General features: G+C 34.5%; 1 protein-coding gene across 3 annotated transcripts in view; it reads right to left on the bottom strand.

Moving 5' to 3' along the window:
* Nucleotides 1–21270, bottom strand: part of EYS (eyes shut homolog) — a 774985-nt gene that overhangs the window by 552330 nt on the left and 201385 nt on the right. Inside the window, exons 14-18 of one of the 3 annotated variants that reach the window (XM_069851470.1) lie at nucleotides 20710–20814; nucleotides 4573–4695; nucleotides 2724–2837; nucleotides 1472–1585; nucleotides 911–1024 (exon numbers count right to left, since the gene is read on the bottom strand). In XM_069851470.1, the coding sequence (XP_069707571.1) occupies nucleotides 911–1024; nucleotides 1472–1585; nucleotides 2724–2837; nucleotides 4573–4695; nucleotides 20710–20814 (570 nt within the window). The remainder of the gene's footprint in view (nucleotides 1–910; nucleotides 1025–1471; nucleotides 1586–2723; nucleotides 2838–4572; nucleotides 4696–20709; nucleotides 20815–21270) is intronic. The other 2 variants (XM_069851468.1, XM_069851469.1) reach the window with 2 other exon arrangements.

Here is a 21270-nt window from a genome sequence, read left to right as displayed (position 1 = left end):
CAATTCTGATACTGCAGTACCTGTTTACTTTTCATTATACTGATTTTATTCAGCAGAAGTTAAATTAAAACCAATAAAAATGACAAACTAAATTTTGACCATTAACTAAAATAATAAGAACAAACATTAGAGCCCATTCCTTTCTAATGAATGACTAAATTCGTGCAACCATCTTCCCCAAAGGGGAAAGGCCCTGCTGTCTCAACATATCAAGAAAAATGTCTTTTAATGATTATTCTGAAATCCTAACTGTGTGTCATTGTATTGAACTGCAGGAGGAAAAAATGTGTTTACATTTAGTTTATAAATCAACAGATGCCTTTAACTGAGATTATCTTGAACTAGATTTGGTCAAGAACACTGCACAATTTGTTATTTTGATTTGTTTTATCAGTGAGTGCTTGAAACCAAAACCCTATATTTTCTATTAAAAAGGTCACGATAAAGATTGTGGTTTATGTGTATTTCCTTTAACATCAACAGAAACAATCACAAACAATTTATCAGTTCCAAGATAACCATAAATTGTTTTCTGTGAATGAAAAAATAATTCAAAGAATTCCATGACCAATCAAATTAGAGAGAAAAAATTGTAGAAAAGAAAGCCGTCTTTGTGATGAGATCTTAATGGGCATATGCCTCTAATTTTATAAATAAACTAATTCTGTTAACAAACTGATCTTAAAGTATCCATTTTGATTAATAAGTAGTTTTAGTAGGTTAATAAACACAGTTTACTTCTCATTACTTACAGCCTAAGGCATAATTGGCTGGTCACTTTAAAAGCTTTGCTTGAGAAAATGAAGAACTAATAATGCTGTAGAAAGAGTGAAATGAGTTCAGACAATTGACAGAAATGCTTTCTGAAGTTAATTATGTTTGTTTTCCCCTCTCCCCTGGTGTCCATTACCTTTAAACGGAGCCACACATTGGCAGAAGTAATTACCAGGTTGGTCAATGCAGGTGGCTCCATTCTTGCAGGGAAATGAAGCACAGTCATCTATATCTGTTTCACATCTTGCACCTTTGAATAGACGAAAGATTTGAATGTTTAGTAAGACAATCAGGTGCCAATTATTAATCCCTTTGTGCCACAAGAATCTCAAACAACTTGTGAGGAGAAACTGACATTTATCAGTAAAATAAAGAGCCAGACATACTAATGTCAGCATTCATTTAATTCTTATCACCACAAATAGGAAATTATTTTGGAGTTGCTAAATGGTAACTAATCTTCCCTGTGTGCTTAAGCTTTGAAGGCCTTTTAAAAGGCAGACTAATTTATCATGTGCTATTTAGTTTACAGATGAAGTCAGTGTTCCAGTTTGTTGGAATGCAAATGAAACATTAGACCATGGCAGATAAAGAGAAATGAGAAGGAAACACAAGCAAATTACTCAGTGTTGTCTTAATGGATGCTTTGTGGACTACCTCGCTGCTGAAAATAAGGTTTACTATGAATACAACTCACCAGTAAAGCCAGGCAGACAGATGCATTCATAGCCACCAATAAGGTCTGCACATGATGCATTATGAAGACATGGAGAAGAGTGACATTCATTTATATTTGCTTCACAATTTGGGCCTATATATATGCAATCAGGCAAAGGGGAGAGATGTTACTGCATAGAACATATAGTTAAATAACATTTTTTTAAACTGAATACAGTTCACATACTGGAATCACTTTGATATCCTTTTTATATTCAAATGTGGGCATCTATGACACTGTGTTGATATTTTTAATATTTAAACTATTCACTAATTTTCCCAAAAGATAAAATGTACAGTCAATGAATAGATTCCTAAGGCTTAAAGCAATTTTCCTATTATATGAATATAGAAGAATAAAAAGCAGATTAAATATAACAGAATGCATTGCAATGACATGACAGGAAATATCCTTGTGTTCATAATAAGACAAAAGATGTATTCCTAGACAACGGATAAAGAGATCTGATGTAGAAAAGAACACGATTTATTCCATTCTAGACTAGAGCTACTTAAAGTATAAAAATATCCTACTGTGAATATTTCTGAGTGAAATTAACTTTTCGTCTTTTGAAGAAAAAATGAAAAATGACATTCATTCCAAGGTTTGGGGAGTTCAAATAATTTTAATAAAAAAAAGTGATAGTTATTCAGAATATAACTAGCAGAAGAAATGTAATATTTTGCTCTGTGACATTTGAATTATAGATTGCTTTGTATTTCAATGATTAAAAATACATGATATTTTTAAAATTATGCATTAAAAAGAAAATGAATGCACTTTTAATTCCTAATCTGAGCTGAAAGCAAAGAACAGCTGCAGATACTAATTCTTAAACTTATCAAACTGATTACATTTTTCATATCAATTGTACAAATATACTAAAACCCACAATTTCTCACAGTTTTTTTCTCCGACTCTATTATATTAAATTTCCTAACAGTATAAAAACTTTACAGTAAACAGTACACACTATTTGCAAATTTCCACTGAACTCCACTGATCCATTTTCAACAGCTAAGCCACCGGCCCACAGAAAACACCTAGCTCCATGCTGTCATAAAAACAAAGCAGATAACTTTAGATGACATGCACTTATGCTGAATTTACATGTTTGTATCTTCAGATGACACTAAAATAATTATACATGCATCTCAGCTAATATGTTAAAAAATTGATGTGAGACTCAAAGTAGATTTACGACGTTATAGTTCTATGGATTTTTTTGTACCTTGAAATCCATTTGGACAGATGCAGCTGAAGGCATTCAGATGATCAACACAAGTAGCCCCATTGTGACAAGGATAACTAAGACACTCATCTACCTCAATCTCACAGTTATTACCTGGAAACAAGTGAAGGATTCACTTCATTAGGAACATGCCACTGGTGAGTCACCAGTTCAAGCAGTAACAACAAAATGAAATAACTGAGGTTAAGTACAGGGAACTTTTACCAACGAGCCATAAATTGTCTTCAGGGAACTAATTTCTTATTGATTAAAGGCAGAAGTGAAATATATATGTAATATACAATGTTCAACAGAGATCTGATGGGAATTTTATAGATTAATTTATAGATGCACTTACAAATTTGAGTCATTTCATGTTTTAAGGGCAGTAAAATCTTGAGGTATCTTGAAACCATGAAAGTTCAAGTATGATTTCTTAGATCAAATACAAAAATATCACAATCCTTTTCCACAGTATTTTTTTCATTCATTTTTTAATTTCTGGATTTTTTATTAAGATTTTCATGGGAAATATTTAGACAGATTTCTGTATAATGACAAATGTTTTAATAACAGTTTTCAGAATCTAATATTCAAAATATTAAGTAACGCCATTTATTCTTAAATACACAGACAAAAAACCCATACATGCTGATTTCTAGTTGAGAACTTTTTTTTTTTAATATTTTTTTCTGGCCTTAAGGCCGGAAAGTATTTATTTGCATTTTGTATATGTATTATCCAAACAGATGACAATGAACTAACATTTATTATTACTCATGCCTAAAAGGCAGGTAAAAACTTCCTGATTCTTTCAGAGAGGTCTTGAGGACTTTCTTTGGCCAAAGAAAAAGTATAAAATAAAAATGTTAATCCCCTGTTATGTAGATACTATAAGAATTTATATAATCAGTTCAATAAAATGAGACCTCGCTGAGAATTATCATAAATACCATCAAACAATTGTAGTTTACATTTTGATAATAATAACAAAATAAACCAAGCATAGAAACAAGAAATAGCATTTCATTTTATACAGATATAAATAGTGCAGCTATTAAATTACAGGTTGTTTCATTTAAATGGATTCCTACATTAGGACATAGAGCGACAATTCAAGAGATATGTTGTCTTCTCAAGATTTGAATTCCTCTGGTTGCCTGTGTCCTCCTAAAGATTCTAGAGGTGTTCTGTTCCTGCATTAGGAGCCCCAACAAAGTCCCTGTAGTTAGACTGAATGAATCTTGGCTACAGAGCTGATGTGCTACTCCAGGGAATTCCTACTGTGCTTGATTATTTCATCATTAGGTGATGAAAAAGATCCAAATCTGTATCTAGATTTTTCACTACAATCTGGAATTACCATGACAGAATGCTGACATAACCAAATTAATTTTAACCTAGTCAGACTCTTTACTCAGGACAGTGAGCTGCAGGGTAGATTTAAGCATGAGTAGTTAAACCAGCCCTGGATCTTGTATGATTATTTGGCAGTTAAGGCCCTTGTTATTGCAGCATTACTGTTACAGGAAGCACAAAGCAGTTAAATTAAAGGCCAACTTGCATATGGCTGGGAGTTACAATCACATTACTGTAAGACAGACACCCTGTCTAAAATAGTATAAAGTGAGAGTTATTAGAGTGGAAACAGTCCCTTGTAGTCAGTATTTTTTACAGCTGAATACGCTCACACAGCCAAATATTTTTGTGTGCCAGGAAATAAAAGTTGCTTCTGCCTGAACCAAAGGCACACTGCTAAATTATAACCGTTGCTACTCTTGGATAATCCTCTTTTCTGTGATTTAGTATTGACTCAAACAGATGTTAAACAACACTCCTTTGAACCCACCTATAAAACCAGGTGCACAGAAACAGGCGTAGCCTCCCAATATGTCTTTACAGATGCTGGAGGCTCCACATGGTTGTGACAGGCAGGCAGAAACATCTGCCTCGCAAAACTGCCCAGTAAAACCTGATGAAAAATAGAGTAACAGAAGACATAAAAACTTTATTATCACATTTAGTCTGAGAAAACAGACAAATAGTAGACCGATTTTGCTAAGTACTTTTGTGTTCTTTACTTATATTTCAAGTTTATATTTCATATAGAGTAAAATATTCTGGTTTCTTTAAAAATTTCAGTTTCCTATACAAAACAATTCTAAATGGGAAAAAAGGGATTAAATAATAAAGCCATACTTGCAATAATAATAAAACCCATTCAAGATATAATTCTTCAAGAGAATTTGAGGATGTCAATTACTTCAAGTAGTTTTTTGCATATATTCCTAATTTTGTTGAATTTTACTGAAAGCACACAGTTGATAAAAGACATTTCATTTTTAGTGTGGTGTTCTGTACACCACACTAAGAAAACATTACATTTCCAAGCCAAAAAAGAAAATACATTTATTATAAAGTAGATATTAGAAGATTTGACAGGTCTCACAGCTTATTGGTATTGATATTTTGAACCAGTTGACTTATAGTTAGTGAGAAAACTAATCTTGTGAAACATTGAACATCCACATTTACTGTTGATGGCTACATCTGCACAAATTTAAAAAAAGAAATTCAAAGGTAAGGTTACATTTTATACTTAGGGTATGTTGGCCATGGCATTATAATTTCTGAAGACATCATCCAGCAAGAAAATCACATGGCTCATTGATGGCAGCATTTTATTTTAAAACATACACCACAAATAGTTGAAAGTAAATATTCTTTGTTTCACTGAAAAATATTTGTTTTCAAACCTCCAAAATATTTTTTTTTTAAATTTTAATGACTCAAACCAGAGATTTAGTTCAGTGAGCTAAACACTGTTAATTGCAGTGTCTTACAAACTTGGATGCCAAGTCTGGCTGATAATCTGATCTTCATGTTTAATTTAAAAAAAAATAAATAAAAACATAAAATAATGTCATGCTCCAGTAGTGTAGCTACTTTCAGAACAGATTCTAGTGCATCGAGTCTATACCTTGAGCTCATCACTGTTTTACGCAACAAGGAGAAAAGGAAAAAATCTTTTGTCAAAGATGTTCAAACAAATCTGATTTCTACAGTGTGTTTTGGTAACTTCAGAAACTAAGCATACCCTGATTTTATAACATTTATTAAGTGCAGATTTAGAGTAACAAATTATTACAAAATGTTTAAAGTTCAGTATGCTTGGGCCAAGTGTAGCACAGTTTTCAGATCAAAGGAAATGTAAACCATGATTTTAGTGCATAACTGATGATCTTCTGATCTGGAAGATTTCCTAATTTTTAAACAGCTGTTTAGATAAAGTAGGATAGCAACTTCTGACCATAAGGGTAAATTCCTGAAACATATTGTGCTTTAGAAAACCTGGCTGGTATGGCAGCTCTTTGTAGTATAAATGCAAGAGAATGCCTATTATAAGTTCTTTACACAAATAATCACTTTGGATTCTAATTCATCAGATGCAGAAAGGTGTCTTCAAACTATGTTTCTATTCCATTGAAAACACCAGCTGTACAAGCTTCTTACACAGCTGAGTTTTCCTCCCTATAGATTGCTATTAAAAATTTAAGAATCTTATTTTTGCCTTCGTGAATAGATGTTAACATCTGCTTACTTAAGTACTACATAAAAGTAATATAAAAATTGTGATAAAAAAACTGAAATGCAAACATTATTCAATAATGGATCACCGAATCATGGAACCACTTGGTTGGAAAAGACCTTCGAGATCATTGAACCCAAACATACTTGTCCACTACTAAACCATTTCCCTAAGCACTTCATCTACCCATCTTTTAAACAATGACTCAACCTCCTCCCCGGGCAGCCTGTTCCAGTGCCCAATTTAGTGCAGATTTTTTTTCCTGATGTCCAATCTGAACCTCCCCTGGTGCAAGGCCATTTACTTTCATCCGATCACCTGTCACTTGGGAGAAGAGACTAGAACCCTCCTTTCTACATCAGGTAGTTGTATAGAGCAATAAGGTCTCCCCTCAACCTCCTTTTCTCAAGGCTAAACAATTCCAGTTCCCTCAGCTCCTTGTTCTCCCGCCCCTTCACAAGCATAGTTGTCCTCTGGATGCAATCTAGCACCTCAATTTCTTGTCCCTGCCCGTTGCAGGGTGGTTAGAATTAGATGACCTTTAAGGTCCCTTCCAACTCCAACTATTCTATGATTCCATGATCCCATGACTCTTGTAGTGAAGGGCCTTAAAATAAACGCCTGGTAACAATTATACGCAGATACATGTATAACTGTTATATCTGGCTATATGAATATCATCAAACTGGAGATACTGAATGCAGAAGAACCAACATAAAGTTTTTGTTTGTCAAACTAAAACCAAATACTCATAATAACTTTACAGATTGTAAATAAAGACCTTAACCTATTTATGCTTTTATTTCTGTTTTGAGTTATCAAAATATTTCATCGCGAACCAAACTTATCTGAAATTACTATACTGAATTGAAGAACAAAGGGTGATGGTTTCAGGGCCCAGTTTTGATAGCAAACGTGCTTTTCTGCAGTTTGTAATCAAAATAGATTCAGCAGCAGTACTTAAGAACATACTATTTCCTACAAAAAGAAATAAGCAAGTGTCAATTTATTTTTCTGCTACAGATACTCAAAATATATTTAATGAATTTAGATAATGGAAATTTTGCAGCAAAATATTATTTTTTTTTTTTCAGAAATGCCACATTTACATTCTCCAAACATTTCTTTCTGACAAACTCAAATGCCTCATGACAAAAGTGATTTTTAGTAGTCAGATTGTGACACTTAAAACTCTCCAGGGAGATCATTGCAGTATGATCCATTCTGACATAGTCCAGCTACACAGTGATTTATGGCAATTTCACTACATGGCTCCTTATATTCTGGATGGCAGGTCCATCTGAAGCTGTTAACTGGAACCTCACATTAAGGGTTATTGTCAGGGCCAGCTGGTTTTGATGTGCATTCATTCACTCTTATTGAACAAATACTACTTCTAGGGAAAAAGTTATATGGCTCCTGATAGAATTACAGCTGGGAAAAACTTAAACACACTGAAAGAAACAAATGTCAGAATTTAAAAAAGAAATATTTTAGACCTAGACGTTATTGTCAATGTTATTAAGATTCTTACATATTAACGAATTGCTAATTTCTCCTTACTTGTGCTGGATGTGATAGTAACATACAAGCCATTTTATTAATTTGCTTCCTGAGATAGACTGATTATTATTGCTTTTGCCATTCAACACCTTTCATAATGAAATCTGACTATTTCTTGGGTCCTTTAGAATTTTAAATATAAAAATTGTACTTATTGCCGAAAATATACAAATGCAAAAATCATAAAAAACATGTAGCTACTGATAGCATAGTTGAACAAAATAGAGAAAGGGTAATAAAGAGGAAAAATGATCGCCTTTGGATGAAAGACGGGAAAAAATGCTGTTGTTGCCACAGACAATACAACAAGGAAGTGTTTCATTGTGACCACCTGGTCTAATAAATACATGTGATTGCTGTATTGAAGTAACCAGTGACATCTATTAAAGACAGTGTAAGATTCAATTCTCTGTGTTGCATCCTTGTTGTGAATCTGGTTTCTGGAACCTGGAGATCAAAACCAACTAATTCTCGGTAAAGAAAATTTGAACTTCACCAATTAGATTAGAATAACAGAATTACTCTCGAAAAGTCTTAAAAATTTCATATTTCAACATTAAAAAGACTGAGAAATTATGCACACATGACTTTAAGAAAGCTTTTGTTGTCTCTCCAGAGTGCTCATTTTCACAAGCAGACTTCCAGATCTAACAACAGCTGCAATCTGAGAAATGGCATTTTGTTCCTGTGAGAGATTCCGTTCTCATTTTATTTCTCAGTCTAGCTCGGGGACAAGTCAAAGCTTGTTTTTAGGTACACACAACCTGAAAGAAAGTTAAAACATGTTCAAATAATGTGCTGTTATCAGTATTTAGGGTGCTTATACCTCAGTTTCTCACCTACATATTCCATTCCTGACGTAAATAGATAAATACTCTAAGTCAAAATCATTTCAATAGATTCAAAATTTTCTGCAATTCAGGTTTGAAGTGAGATGTTTCAACAGATTTATATTTTTTGCCATGTTTTGTCAACTAAGTTGTAAGTGAAGAAAATAAACCTCCTAGGTCAAAAATCATTTGTTATCCCATCATGTCAGCACTTTCTAATGAAATAACATGTCATTGGATATTCCTCAAAAATCTCAACTGACAGCTGAAAAGTCATTATTACAACTAATTTTGAATTTTTTATTATGACTTTCTAACAAGAAATTTGAAAAACAACTTTTTTCAGCAAAACCTTTTTTACATCTTTTAAGCTCAATTTAGTCTGGAAAGGAATCTTAAATAGCAGTCAGTCTGCCTTCTGCTTACCACTCACTCACTTTCATCTTTTACAAATTAACAAGCCGACAGATTAAACTGATTTCTCTAATGGTAATTGGCTGTTCTCTAATAGTTCGGTCGCTACTTATTGAACACTGGTATTTTTCTGATAAAAATCTTCATTCACCAGTGAATTCCAGCATTATGGATAATAATGACATTTTTCTTTGTTTCATTATAAAAATCTGAATTCCTATAACTCCATACAGAGATGCAAATCCTTTACAGCAATGAATATTCATAGTTTTTGTGTAATAGGTAATGATTGATAACACACATTTTCCAGTCATATCATGTAGTGACTCTGTATGGCAGGTTTACATCTTAAGATCATATTTTAAAATACTGTGTTCAACTAGGAAAAAAATACTTTGGGGTAGATATCTGGAGCTGCCACACCTCAAATTCTTCTTGTCCACAGAGGTTACTTGAATATAAATAAAACTTGAGATTTTTCACATGCAAAAGGAAATTAAGTGGCTTTCTATATCTGATTCATTTGTTTATCTGAGTAATAAACCTTAGGGGCATTTTTGGTTTGTTTGGAGTGATATTATTTGTTTTTTATTATATCTGAATGAGCTCATTCTATTAATAAGGTACACTTAAATACCATGATGTATTCCATTAATATAGCAGACACTAAGAAAAATGCATATATGTCAAATATAAAAAGCAGCAAATGAAAAAATAGTGAATTGTTGGGGAATTAAATCCTTCATAGAAGAGTATAACTTTCGTGAATTATGAAATACAGATGTGATGGTTTTAACAAGATTTTAAAATAGCTCTTTAATACTGGAAGAACAGATGATTCCATTCCATTCTGTTACTGTAGTTATAATAGTATTTCAAATTAATAGACTCAAGCTAAAGGCTGTCACAGAGATATTTCTTCACCTGGGGAATTTGTAATGGGTTCTTACACGATTTCTCAAGAGATGACTATTTTGTGTCTGCTTTTGTTAACAGTAACTCAATGTCTTATTATCTACTTTGAAATAAATAGTGTTGTTTCTATTAGAAAATGTCAAATTTATGAGTCATCTGTTAGGGTTGGAGGATTGAATTAATGTTAAGAGAGAAATATTAATCAATAGATATATTTTTAAATATATTTTTAGCCACATAAATGACAGCACATTTTTTGGAAAAAGGGAGAAAGATAGCAATTTCGTCTTGTTCTATTGCAGGAAAATTTCACTTTCCACTAGCATGAAGCACTATATTGATAAAGACAGGAACAGAGGAAGAAAACTGGAATACATAAAAGAGAAAGTAACTTTGTAAAGCTATTACACCTAATAAATTCGGTTCCTTTCACAACAGTGAAAACTTTGCCATTTGTCCTCTTAATCATACTTTTTCTTTCTTCATCACAGCCTCCCTTAACATCAAATCCTTGTAAGAGACTTTTTAATGAACTTTGCAAAGTATATTACTTTTCTCATTTGCCCTTTTTTTATCTTCTTATTTCCTATTTTCATCACAATGCTTTGGGATTCCATATTTTTCCTTCTCTGACATTTGGTTTCATGATTCTTCATACTGCCTAGTATGTGCTAGTGTATAGAATGGTATTCAATGCTATCATGAATTTTCTTCTTCCTTCCCCATTTACTTCTTATCTTCTGTTAACACTGTCTGTTCTTAAAAGGTATATTTAGTTCAAGAAATGTTTTTTATCATAATATCTTGTTTCACCTCTCTTTATTTAACCAAAATTATACGTATTTCAGTTCTTGAGTGTAAAAACTCACTAAAAGCTTATTTGTGTAAGAATAATAAAATGAAATCTCACACAAGCAGAAATGGCAGTTTTGATTGTTCTTATATGTTTATGTCCACTTTTAAAAAGATGACAGTGTTCAGCTGAAAAATTAAAATTTTGTCTTGCTTCTGGGAACAATATAAATTAATAGAAGCAAAGGTTTTGAGTGGTACACAGAATACACATTTATGCATTACAGCATAACACAGTTTGAGTAGAGTGTCTGTACAGCTACATGACCACTTCAGAAATGACCTAATATGTTCTTTTTTTAGCAGTACTTTTATTCCCATAAATGTTGAAGTCCTGATTTTCCTTTGCATGGAGCAAGTACATTAAGGTCTGCATTACAACTTAAAATATGTACGGCAACTTAAAACGAAAGTATGACAATTACAAGCATGGAAACATAAAACTCCACTGTGCTGCCATGTAGTTCTACCGAAAATTTAAGTAGGGATAGGTACGTATGTCCCAAAATTTGATTTACATATATTTACATATATTACACATACCATACATCAGTATTTTAACTTCCAATCCTCTATGTGGATTAAAAGAAGGAGAATGTTACGCTACAAAATCCTTATAATTCTTTAGACATTAAAAAAATAAAACAGACAAACCGAGGTCTTCCTGGTGCCTTGGTATTGCCTTTTCATTTTATAAGCCACAAACAGCAATATCACTGCAGTTTCCTAAAACTGAATGACTGGCAGAATTAATTTATATAAACGTATCCGTGTTCTTAAAAAAGTACAGTCTGCATTAAAAAATGTTAGTTGAGCCTATCTAGATGTTATTAACAAGTCTACGACCTGTCACTGTCCCTAGAGCTGCGTTTGAAGGACTGTATTGCATATTAAACTGTATCTCCATTAAGTTTATATATAATAGAGATATTTAGCAAGTATAACAAAGATCAGGATAATCTACTTTGATAGGAAAATATTCTGAAAGCATATATGAACAGATTCTGTACATGTGCATATGCATATACGTACATAAATTCACATAGATTTGTGTGCATGTCTATTACTATGCATACATGAGTGTCAGAAGAGACAACGAAGACATCAACCAGATGACAGAGAATGCTTCCAAACAGCATTGACGTAAACAACATTTTGAATGCATTTATTTATTATTAATATGCAAATATAGCCTCTAAATTAAGAAAACCAACAAGCAAACCTAAATTAATCTTCTGCTGGTTAAATTTAAATTTACTGTGAGTCACTAATTTTTATTCCACATCAGAAATCTAACTGTAATTATATGTCTGTTAAGAATATCTACCTTTTTTTGAAAAGCTCTAGTATAGTATACTAATTTTCAAATGACAGATCTTACAAAATTAAGCACAATTATAAGAAAAAAAATGAAAGAATTTAAACTGAAAAATATAAATGACAGCAATGAATCTTTCAAGAAATTTTAGTTATGTAAATGTATGTGCTATATACTTAAAAAGATCAAACCTACGATTAAAACGTATGTCTAGATAAAATAGTCTTGAAAAAAAACTGAGAACAAGTCCAAAACTAGATAAGCTCATAAGAATTAATATCAGAACGTAACTGCAAGTTTATCGATAATAATAAAAGAGCCTGAAAGTAAAAGTGGAAATCTGTGACAAAAGTGGAAGGGAAGCTTTAAAGTATAAAAGTAAACAAACAGAGTTGGGTGGCTTGACTCTGGCTGACAGGTAAGCCCTCATCCAGTCATTTACTTACTCCATTCCAGTGGGATGGGAGAGAGCATTGGAACAGCAAAAATGAGAAAACTGATGGGTCACAATAAAGACAGCTTAGTAAGTGGCAAAAAGAAGACCCCAAATGATGCAAAGACAGTCACTGTCCATCTCCCACCACAGCAGAACAATGCCCAGTTAGTCTCTGAGCAACAGTTACTTTAAAATAACTTTCCTGCAGCTTTTATCATTGAGCACAACACCGTATGGTATGAGATGTCCCTTTGGTCAGCTGGGGTCAAGTGTCCCAGCCATGTACCCTCCCAGCCTCTTGGCCACCCCCAGCCCACTCACTAGCAGAGCAGAGTGAGGAAAAAGAGACAACCCTTGATACTGTGTAAGAACTGTTCAGCAATAGATAAAGCTTCCTTGTGTTATCAACAGTGTTTTGGTCATAAGTCTAAAACACAGCACCTTATAGGCTGCTATGAAGAAAATTAACTAATATCAACTAGATTCAATACACAGGGACAATCAGTCCCTTATTTTGGACTAATACCCTTTAATGACTCATTTCTTTTTTTAGTCTTTCTTTTCGAGTCTTTCCGTTCTGGTGATGAAAAGGTCAGGGACTCTTTTTAGTTATAGCTTTCACAATTCCAAATAATGAATAATAATGAGTGTTTTGTTTTGTTGTTTTTGATTCCACCCACATACCTCCCCACTTAACAAAAAAAGTGTCAGAGGAAAGGAACAAGATACTGAAGCTAAAGATAGACAATTTTTTTCACATTTTCCGGCTCCAGACCTGCTGGATGTTATGGATGATATTCTTTGCAGAAAGGATGGGTAACATATTTGTTTTATAGATTCTGTCCTAGGTCTCCAAATGGAACAGTTTTTGCTTAGCCTTGTTATTGTCTTCCCTCTTTCATTCTCTTAGGTTGAGGTTAGGGCTGATCAGCATTCTTCTGTTGTATTATCACAATTAATGTGTGATTTTCTGATGTTTTCACTGATAAATAACACAAAATTCTAGCAACCACCCTCCTATAGGAATGTATGAGTTTCATGAGGACATAACAATTTATTTAATATGTTATTTCATAAATCTTAGAAAGCTTAACTAAATGGCAGTCTTTTCTGTACCAGGCTGAAATAGCGTGATGTAGACTTACTGAGTAGGAGAGAGGAAGGACAGGTTAACCACTACATTGCAGAGTGAAAAAGCAAAGAATGACATAAGAAGATTATCTTTTCTAATTCCCAATTTTGAAAATACCTTAAAATACTTCTTTGTTGGCCTTTTTTTTTTAATAAAAGAGGGTTTTCATAACTTCTGCCAGCTTTAGAATTGTCAACCACAAAAGTTGCTCTATTACTCCCTCTTCTCAGCAGGAGAGAGGAGAGTAAATATAACAAAAGGCTTGTGGGTCAAGATAAGGACAAGGAGAGATCATTTGCCGATTACTGTTAGGGGAAAACCAGATTTTACTTAGGGAAATCAATTTGTTGCAAATCAAATCAGGTTAATACAATAAGAATTGAAAACTACATCTTAAATCAGCTTCCCTCCATGCCTCCCTTATTCCCAAGCTTAACTTCCCTCTTGAATCCTCTACAACCCCCCTGCCAGTGGCACATGAGGTTAGGGAAGGGGAGTTGCAGTCAGTTCATCACATGTTGTCACTGCTGTTCCTTCCTCCTCCAGGGAAGGACTCTTCACTGTCCTCCCCTGCTCCAGTGGGGGGTTCCTCATGCAGGACAGTCCTCCATGAACTTTTCCAGTGTGAGGCTTTCCCACAGGCTGCAGTTCTTCATGAACTCCAGCATGGGTCCTTTTCACAGGATGCAGTCGTTTAGGAACAGACTGCTCCACTGTGGGTCCCCCATGAGGTCACAAGTCCTGCCCACAAACTTGCTCCGGCATGGGCTCCTCTCTCCACAGGATCACAAGTCCTACCAGGAGCCTACTCTGGCATGGGTCGCAGCCTCATTTGTGCATCCATCTGTTCTGGTATGGGGTCTTCTGTGGTCTGAAGGAGGATTGCCTCCCCTACCACAGTCTTCACCACAGGGTTCAGGAGGAAACTCTATTTTAGCACCTGAGGAGCCATCTGCGTAACAACTGCTTCTCCAACAGTGGCCTCAGCAGTCTTCCTGGGCAAAGGCAGCACTGGTATCTCACGGATGTGACTGTCCATAATAGTTTAATATAAAACATGGCGAAAGAGCTGATATTATGTGAAGATATTAACCTTTGTTTCCCTCAAATATTTAGCACACTAACAACTGCCTTCAAGTAGTTCTGTTTTACATATTTGCTATATGCATACTCAAAGCATCTTCTGTAAGTGGCAGACTGCTGAACAGCATTTCTGCATCTAATCAGATGAAACTGTTTAGAAAGAATGCAATCCCAGTATAAGTTATGATATTAGAGGCATATGAAAACTATATGACCTTATAAATTATAAAAGAATTGTAACTTGGAGCAAGAAATTGATAACAGGAATTTTAAGCTACACATAGGGTAATGTTTTTGGCAAGCTAAGCAACAGTTTAATGTAAAAAAATCTAGACTTTCTTTCTTAACTTCGAAATCGAAGCAAAAAAAATATTCATGAAAAATCTATGTTAGGAGAGATTGTTCAGTAGCAGCATGAAGGGCTGAATGATTTCCTAAACATTTCCCATCTGTAATATTGATGATTCACTTTATTTTTTGAGTCACAGCATGCAACACTTTTCCTAAGGTCTCTTCCTGGAGTAAAAACTTTCATGTGTAAGATTCTACTTCATAATAAGGGTTGCTGGGAAGGTTTAAAAGGAAGCACAATCTTATTTCATGGTACAGTAAACTTTAATAACAGCGAACCTCCCAAAAAGGAAGAATTTGATTTACAATTTTTCTCTGTGTGATTTTACTCTTAATCAGAAGTACTGCTCCTTTGATTCAGTGTATTAGGTTGAACAAAAATTGATTCTAGGTTGAAAACATCTGTCCAAGCACCTCAGCTGACAGGATTTTCTGCTTCTAAATCAGTCTACTTTTGCAATCATGCTCATCATCCACTAATGCCTCTGAAAAAAAAAAATATCTATTCAGTTAGGTGTAGCAGGGGTAATACACCAGTGAGGTATGAACACGCATGGGAAACAAGTAGTGTAGTATATGTAAGATTCTGTTGAACACAAAAACTTGAGAACATCCCGTTAGAACCTAAGAAGCATCCTGTGTGGCTAATGTAGTTGTTCATCTAGCCTGGAAATGTTTAAGAGCAGAAAAGAGAGGTTATTTAGGGAGAGCATATTAGCTTAGCCACTTCCAATACTCTCTTCCCTTTGAAAGCTCCAAGCATTCAGGTGTATTAAAGAAGTCAGAGGATCTTTTCCTATCCACTGACAGCCTTCTTTGTTGTGAAATTGTCTAATCCCTTACCAAACCTTCAAAAGAAACTCTCTAGCTACATCACATTCTGCTGTAACAAATTAAGAAATGTAGTGCCATCTGTTAAAAGTTCTTTCATATATTTTAGTCCAAAATCCCACTAGGTTCTTCAAATGCCTTCTTGTTTTTTTGTGAACAGAGTTTGGAGAACAACAGTTCTTTTTTCATCTCAGCCTTGCTTTCATTATGTTCTTTCTAAAGCTTCCTCTCTTTCCCTTATACTTTTCTTCTACAGAGTTAAAGGGATTTTGCTTTTTTTTCATAAGGCAGTTGCTCTATTCCATTAATCACTTTTGTTGACTTTCTGATTACATGCTACAACTCTGACATCCTCAAGATATCCTTTAAATATCATTATCTGGGGAGAAGTTATGAACTTTAAAGAGTGATTCCTCATTTCTTGCTCAAACTGCACTTCTTTAGTTTAACATTTCAAGGCAACATTTCCAGATAATAGACTACTGTTGTAATAAACTTTTTACTAAACCACTGTAGAGGTTGTTTTTCTTTTTGTTTTTCCCCCTATTAAAATTCAGTGTAGATATGAAGCCATTTCCTAGAGGAAGGCTAAATTAACATATGGGAAAAGTGATATTTGAGATGTTTTAAAATATTCATACAAATTCTGACTTCAGAAAAGAATTATTTGATAAAAGGTCACATCCTAATGAAGTTTATGGAGACTTTTTGATACGGTTGAAATCCTTGCAGTCTTAAAGATTGTATAGAGCCATAGATACTGTACTTCAATTTCAACGTAAAGTATTACATCTGTAAAATATGCATAAAATTTGGCAAAGATTCCTTATTTAGTAATAGAATCACAAGATAATTTATGTTACAGTTGACTTCAGGCCACCTAGTCTAATCTTCACTGACAGGAAGATCTGGCAGTTCAGGGAACCATTCTGTCAAGGTCTGATTATATCTCCAGGGACTGAGATTCCACAAGCTTTCCAAACAATTTGTTCCGATAGTTATCCATCTCCATAGAGTTTTTTCCACCTAATTATCTGATGAGACTTCTCCTGTATTCCAACATCTGTGCACTGCCTTTTGTCCTCCTACAAGTTTTACTTCTGAGAAAATCCTTGCTTTGTATTCCCTGTGTTCTCCCATGAGGTAGTTGTAAATGGTAATAATATCTTCTCTTAGCCTTTTCTTCAGGCTGAACAGATTCAGTTACCTCAGACTGTCTTTGTACATCAGCTTCTCAGGCCCCTGGCCATCTTCATGGTTCTTTGCTGGACTTGCTCCAGCATGGCCATGTCCTTTCAGTGGAGAAAACAAAACTTAAGCACAGTCCTTCAGATGCAAATCACAAGTAGAAAAAGAATCATCTCCAGACTTGCTAGCTACACTCTTCCTGATGTAGCCCAGGATGCTTTTTAACCACAAGGACACATGGCTGGCTCATGCTCTACTTGTTGAACACCAGGACTCTCAAGTAATCATTTTGCAAAGCTGCTTCCCAGCCATCTGGCCACCAAGTACATGGGATTATTCTTCCAGAGCGGGAGGACTTGCATTTTTGTTTGTTGAATTCTGCAAGATTCCTATTGACCTGCTTCTCCAGACTGTCTAAGTCCCTCTGAATAGAAAATCTAGGCTTCGGCATATCTGCCATTCTCCCCAGTTTTATATCACCTGTGGATTTCCTGAGAATGTAACCCACTGTCCAAGTCACTGTTAAAATACTAGACAGGCCAACCTAAGCCTTTTCACTGAAAATTATGAGGAAAACAGTACACAGACTCCAAGCACTTCTTTACTTTTCCTAGTGCTCTGTAGTCACTCTACAGTTCCAGGTTTCCCTTGGTTCCCATTTGAGTGGGCAACCAGTAACAGTCTGGGTAACCAGTAGCAGTCTGAAGGCAAACTGAACATCAGCAGTCTCTCCAGAGCATCTGAAGTCCAAGCCCCCAACATATGGCAAAATTTCCAAGAAATGAAGACGGGTAAGCAGATGGGTTCCTCCACCCCTTGCAAAAGGAAATCTCTGTTACTCACCACTTGTTCCTGGTGCAGGCAGTTGATTCAGGTTCCATTGGCCTCAGTGCTTTGTCTGATAGATATGCTTTGTCCTTTTCTATTGTCAGGGCGCTGTACCTCTTAAGTAATTGCAGGTGTGCAGGTGAAGAAGGAATATTCCCTCTGTTGTCATAAATTTCCAACACCACCAGTCTTGGGAATCTCCATGCCCTATTCCTTTAACCATAATCTGTAGTTGTCCATCCTTCCTTCCATCATGTGGTTCAGGATTTTGCCTACAGGTTATGTTGAAAGATCTTAGCGATTTCCTGCATTCATTCTCTGTGGCAATGTGCATTCTGCTCAACACTTTCACAGGTAAGGCCACCATCACTCTCATTCCAGAAAGAGGTATCGTCTGCAGCCTAAAGCCTACATGCCAACATCATCATGCTTCAGGAGTACTGCCTGCATCAAGGCTTCAGTTTTGCTCAGAGTATTTTCTTCAGCTGATGCTGGAGACTGTCTTACCATTACCACTACTGTTGCATAAGTTTTAGCCTTGAGCATAGTTTCAAGGACCATCTTGCAACAACTGACAGGCCTCTATTTTCTGGTTTCTAAGAACTGGGCTTCTACCAGATTTGTATTTTTTCCCCAAGCTTCAGGTGAGTAGTTGCTCAGCGCTCCCTGATTACAGTCAGGTGTATACAGTGTATACAAGCATGCCTAAAAAAGAAACAGGTAACAAGCAAAGCCCTCCAGAAGCTATTGCTCATGCAGTGTAGCAGCCTGCTAGCACGTGTTGCTCCAAGAGGAAGATCCAAGAAGACATTTCCAGCAGTTCATTGGATAAACCTGGAAACAGCTGTGACAACTGGTTCATCTGTGTTACCTGCTTATAGTCCTTACGGTACATAATCATTATATATAATTTGTCTACTTTATTTATAAATATCCTAGCCTTCTTTTTTCAAGTTCAGTACATCATGCATGCATAACCTCATAACTTCCTTGACTAAATACCTTCTAAATCATTAGCTTTTTTCCTGTATTTTGTAGATATGTTAATTCTTCACAAAGAAAGTACCTAGCAAGTGTTAAAAAATATTAGTGGAAAATATATGTAGTCTGAAAATTCATGTGTACTTCTCACAGCAGTTTAATAATCATTTCATGAATGTGATCTCATCTTTCCGGTCTCATAAAGCAAGCAGATGTTTTTATACTCAATGTTATGTTTGTGATGGCACAAAGCAAAATACTCTTTAGCAAAATGACATATCACATTTCGTTTATCCACACCTTTAAAAGTAATGAAATACAGTCACAGACTCTGCAGGTTAAAAAGCAGAAGTGTTCTATTACATCAACATATGAATCCAGTCTTAAAATATTAACCATAGTAAATAACAACACTGAGATATTATGCATCCTGAAAGTCTGTTGAGGGAATTTTAGGTCTTAAAAGAAGTTGTATATGTACAGTATGTATATGTACATGTGTAAGACACACATGTATACACTTCTATATGTTCTAATATCTGTATGTGTTTATGTTTAAGCTATTTTTATGCACACACATGATGATTAAGTGGTAGTGATGGCTGTAAGTGCTGTCTCTATGTCTCACTTCAATAACTCTCAAGCTATTAGCTATTTATACATTAGACTTCAAATAGCTTGTATACATCTCAAAATCTCTCACATAAAAGCATACATAATTCTTATTGGAACATAATTTTAACATAATTTTTTTCCTATCCACTATAAGAAAATATTTCTGTCCAATGAGAAGCTTGATCCTTTTACCATTATTTTGCTAACTTGACATGATTAAACCAAGTTTAATGCAATGTAAGTAACTTAAGGGAGTGAAAAACTGCAACTGAAAAAGCACTGTCGTTTCATGTTTACTTTCTACTTTCCTGTTGGATGATGACCAGTAGACCCACAATAGAGAAAGCAAGGAGGAAAAATCAACAATTACTCATACTACACAAGTAGCACAAATTTAAATTAGCTGTTTCTATTAAGAGGTTTTACATTCCAACGTATAAAAAATGGCTTATAGTATCAACCTAGCTCTGTAGAGAAAAAGCCACAATGAAGCATATAAGTTCATATATACCTGTAAGATAATTTATATTTGATAAAAATTATATGTGCCATAAGAAGACATTAGCCAATTAGCCGATTAGAACATTAGCCGATCTAATATTCAACAACTTCAGAGACTAACAGCTTCTTTTATCCCTGCAAGCAACCCTTATGATAACTGCTGTATAAATTCTCCCCATTTTTTTCTTCGATGTAACATATAAAAATTAAAAAATAATATTGCTAGTAGAAAAGAGAGGTACAAAATCATTCTACAGATATGGAAGGAAGAAAATTCAGAATTACTCAAAGATTGTGGGGTGAATACCACAGACAGTTTTGGTTGACTTCTAAGCCTTCATTTGAGAGTCTTCAGGGCAGGACTTCTGGTATATAGATTATGTTTGGGAACAAATTCTCCTGACACCAGCTGTACAACAATTGTAGAGTATGCTTAAAGAATACCTGCTTGGTTCTTTTTACTTTTCAAACAAAACAAATGATTACTTAGTTGTGTGAATGTATTTCTTTCTTGAATAACACAGAACATTTCTCACTTAAATATTACCTGACCTCTTACCTGGCAAACAGCTGCAGTAAAATTCACCAATCAAATCATGGCATTGGCCTCCATTTTCACAGGGCTTGAAGGAACATTCATCAATATTGGTGGAACAGTTTTTGTCTGACAGAAAAGAAAATTAAACATTAAACCTATAAATCATGCTGGGTTGGGGGAAACAGAAAAGCTACTTCACAGGACAAGTGACAACTGCATAATTTAACTTTTCCAGGTTGGAAACACTATTTATTTCTGCTTGACAGCTTTAAAAATAGAGATATTCATAGATCATAGCTGATGGTTAACAAATTAAGTATTTTAAAGGAATAAGTATGAGCTATATTTGTAAAAATATTCTTTATGTATTCTAGCTTTCCATCTCCACATTGTAATTGCTAGGATTATATGCCACATATTAAAAACTATTCTATAAATTTAATAAACTCAGTAATAACAAGAAAAAAAGTTTCTCAAAGTTGCTTCCATGTTTAGATTAAAGAACCCATCTCTCTGATCTCAACAGAAAACGACAAATTCACTCAACCATTTCTTATTTTTTCTGCTTTTAAAGAGAATTAA

Source organism: Phaenicophaeus curvirostris, chromosome 2 (assembly GCF_032191515.1).
Source record: "Phaenicophaeus curvirostris isolate KB17595 chromosome 2, BPBGC_Pcur_1.0, whole genome shotgun sequence".
NCBI lineage: Eukaryota > Metazoa > Chordata > Aves > Cuculiformes > Cuculidae > Phaenicophaeus > Phaenicophaeus curvirostris.
The sequence above is the reverse complement of the archived record's forward strand: the minus strand, read 5'-3'. Positions and strand labels throughout refer to the sequence as shown.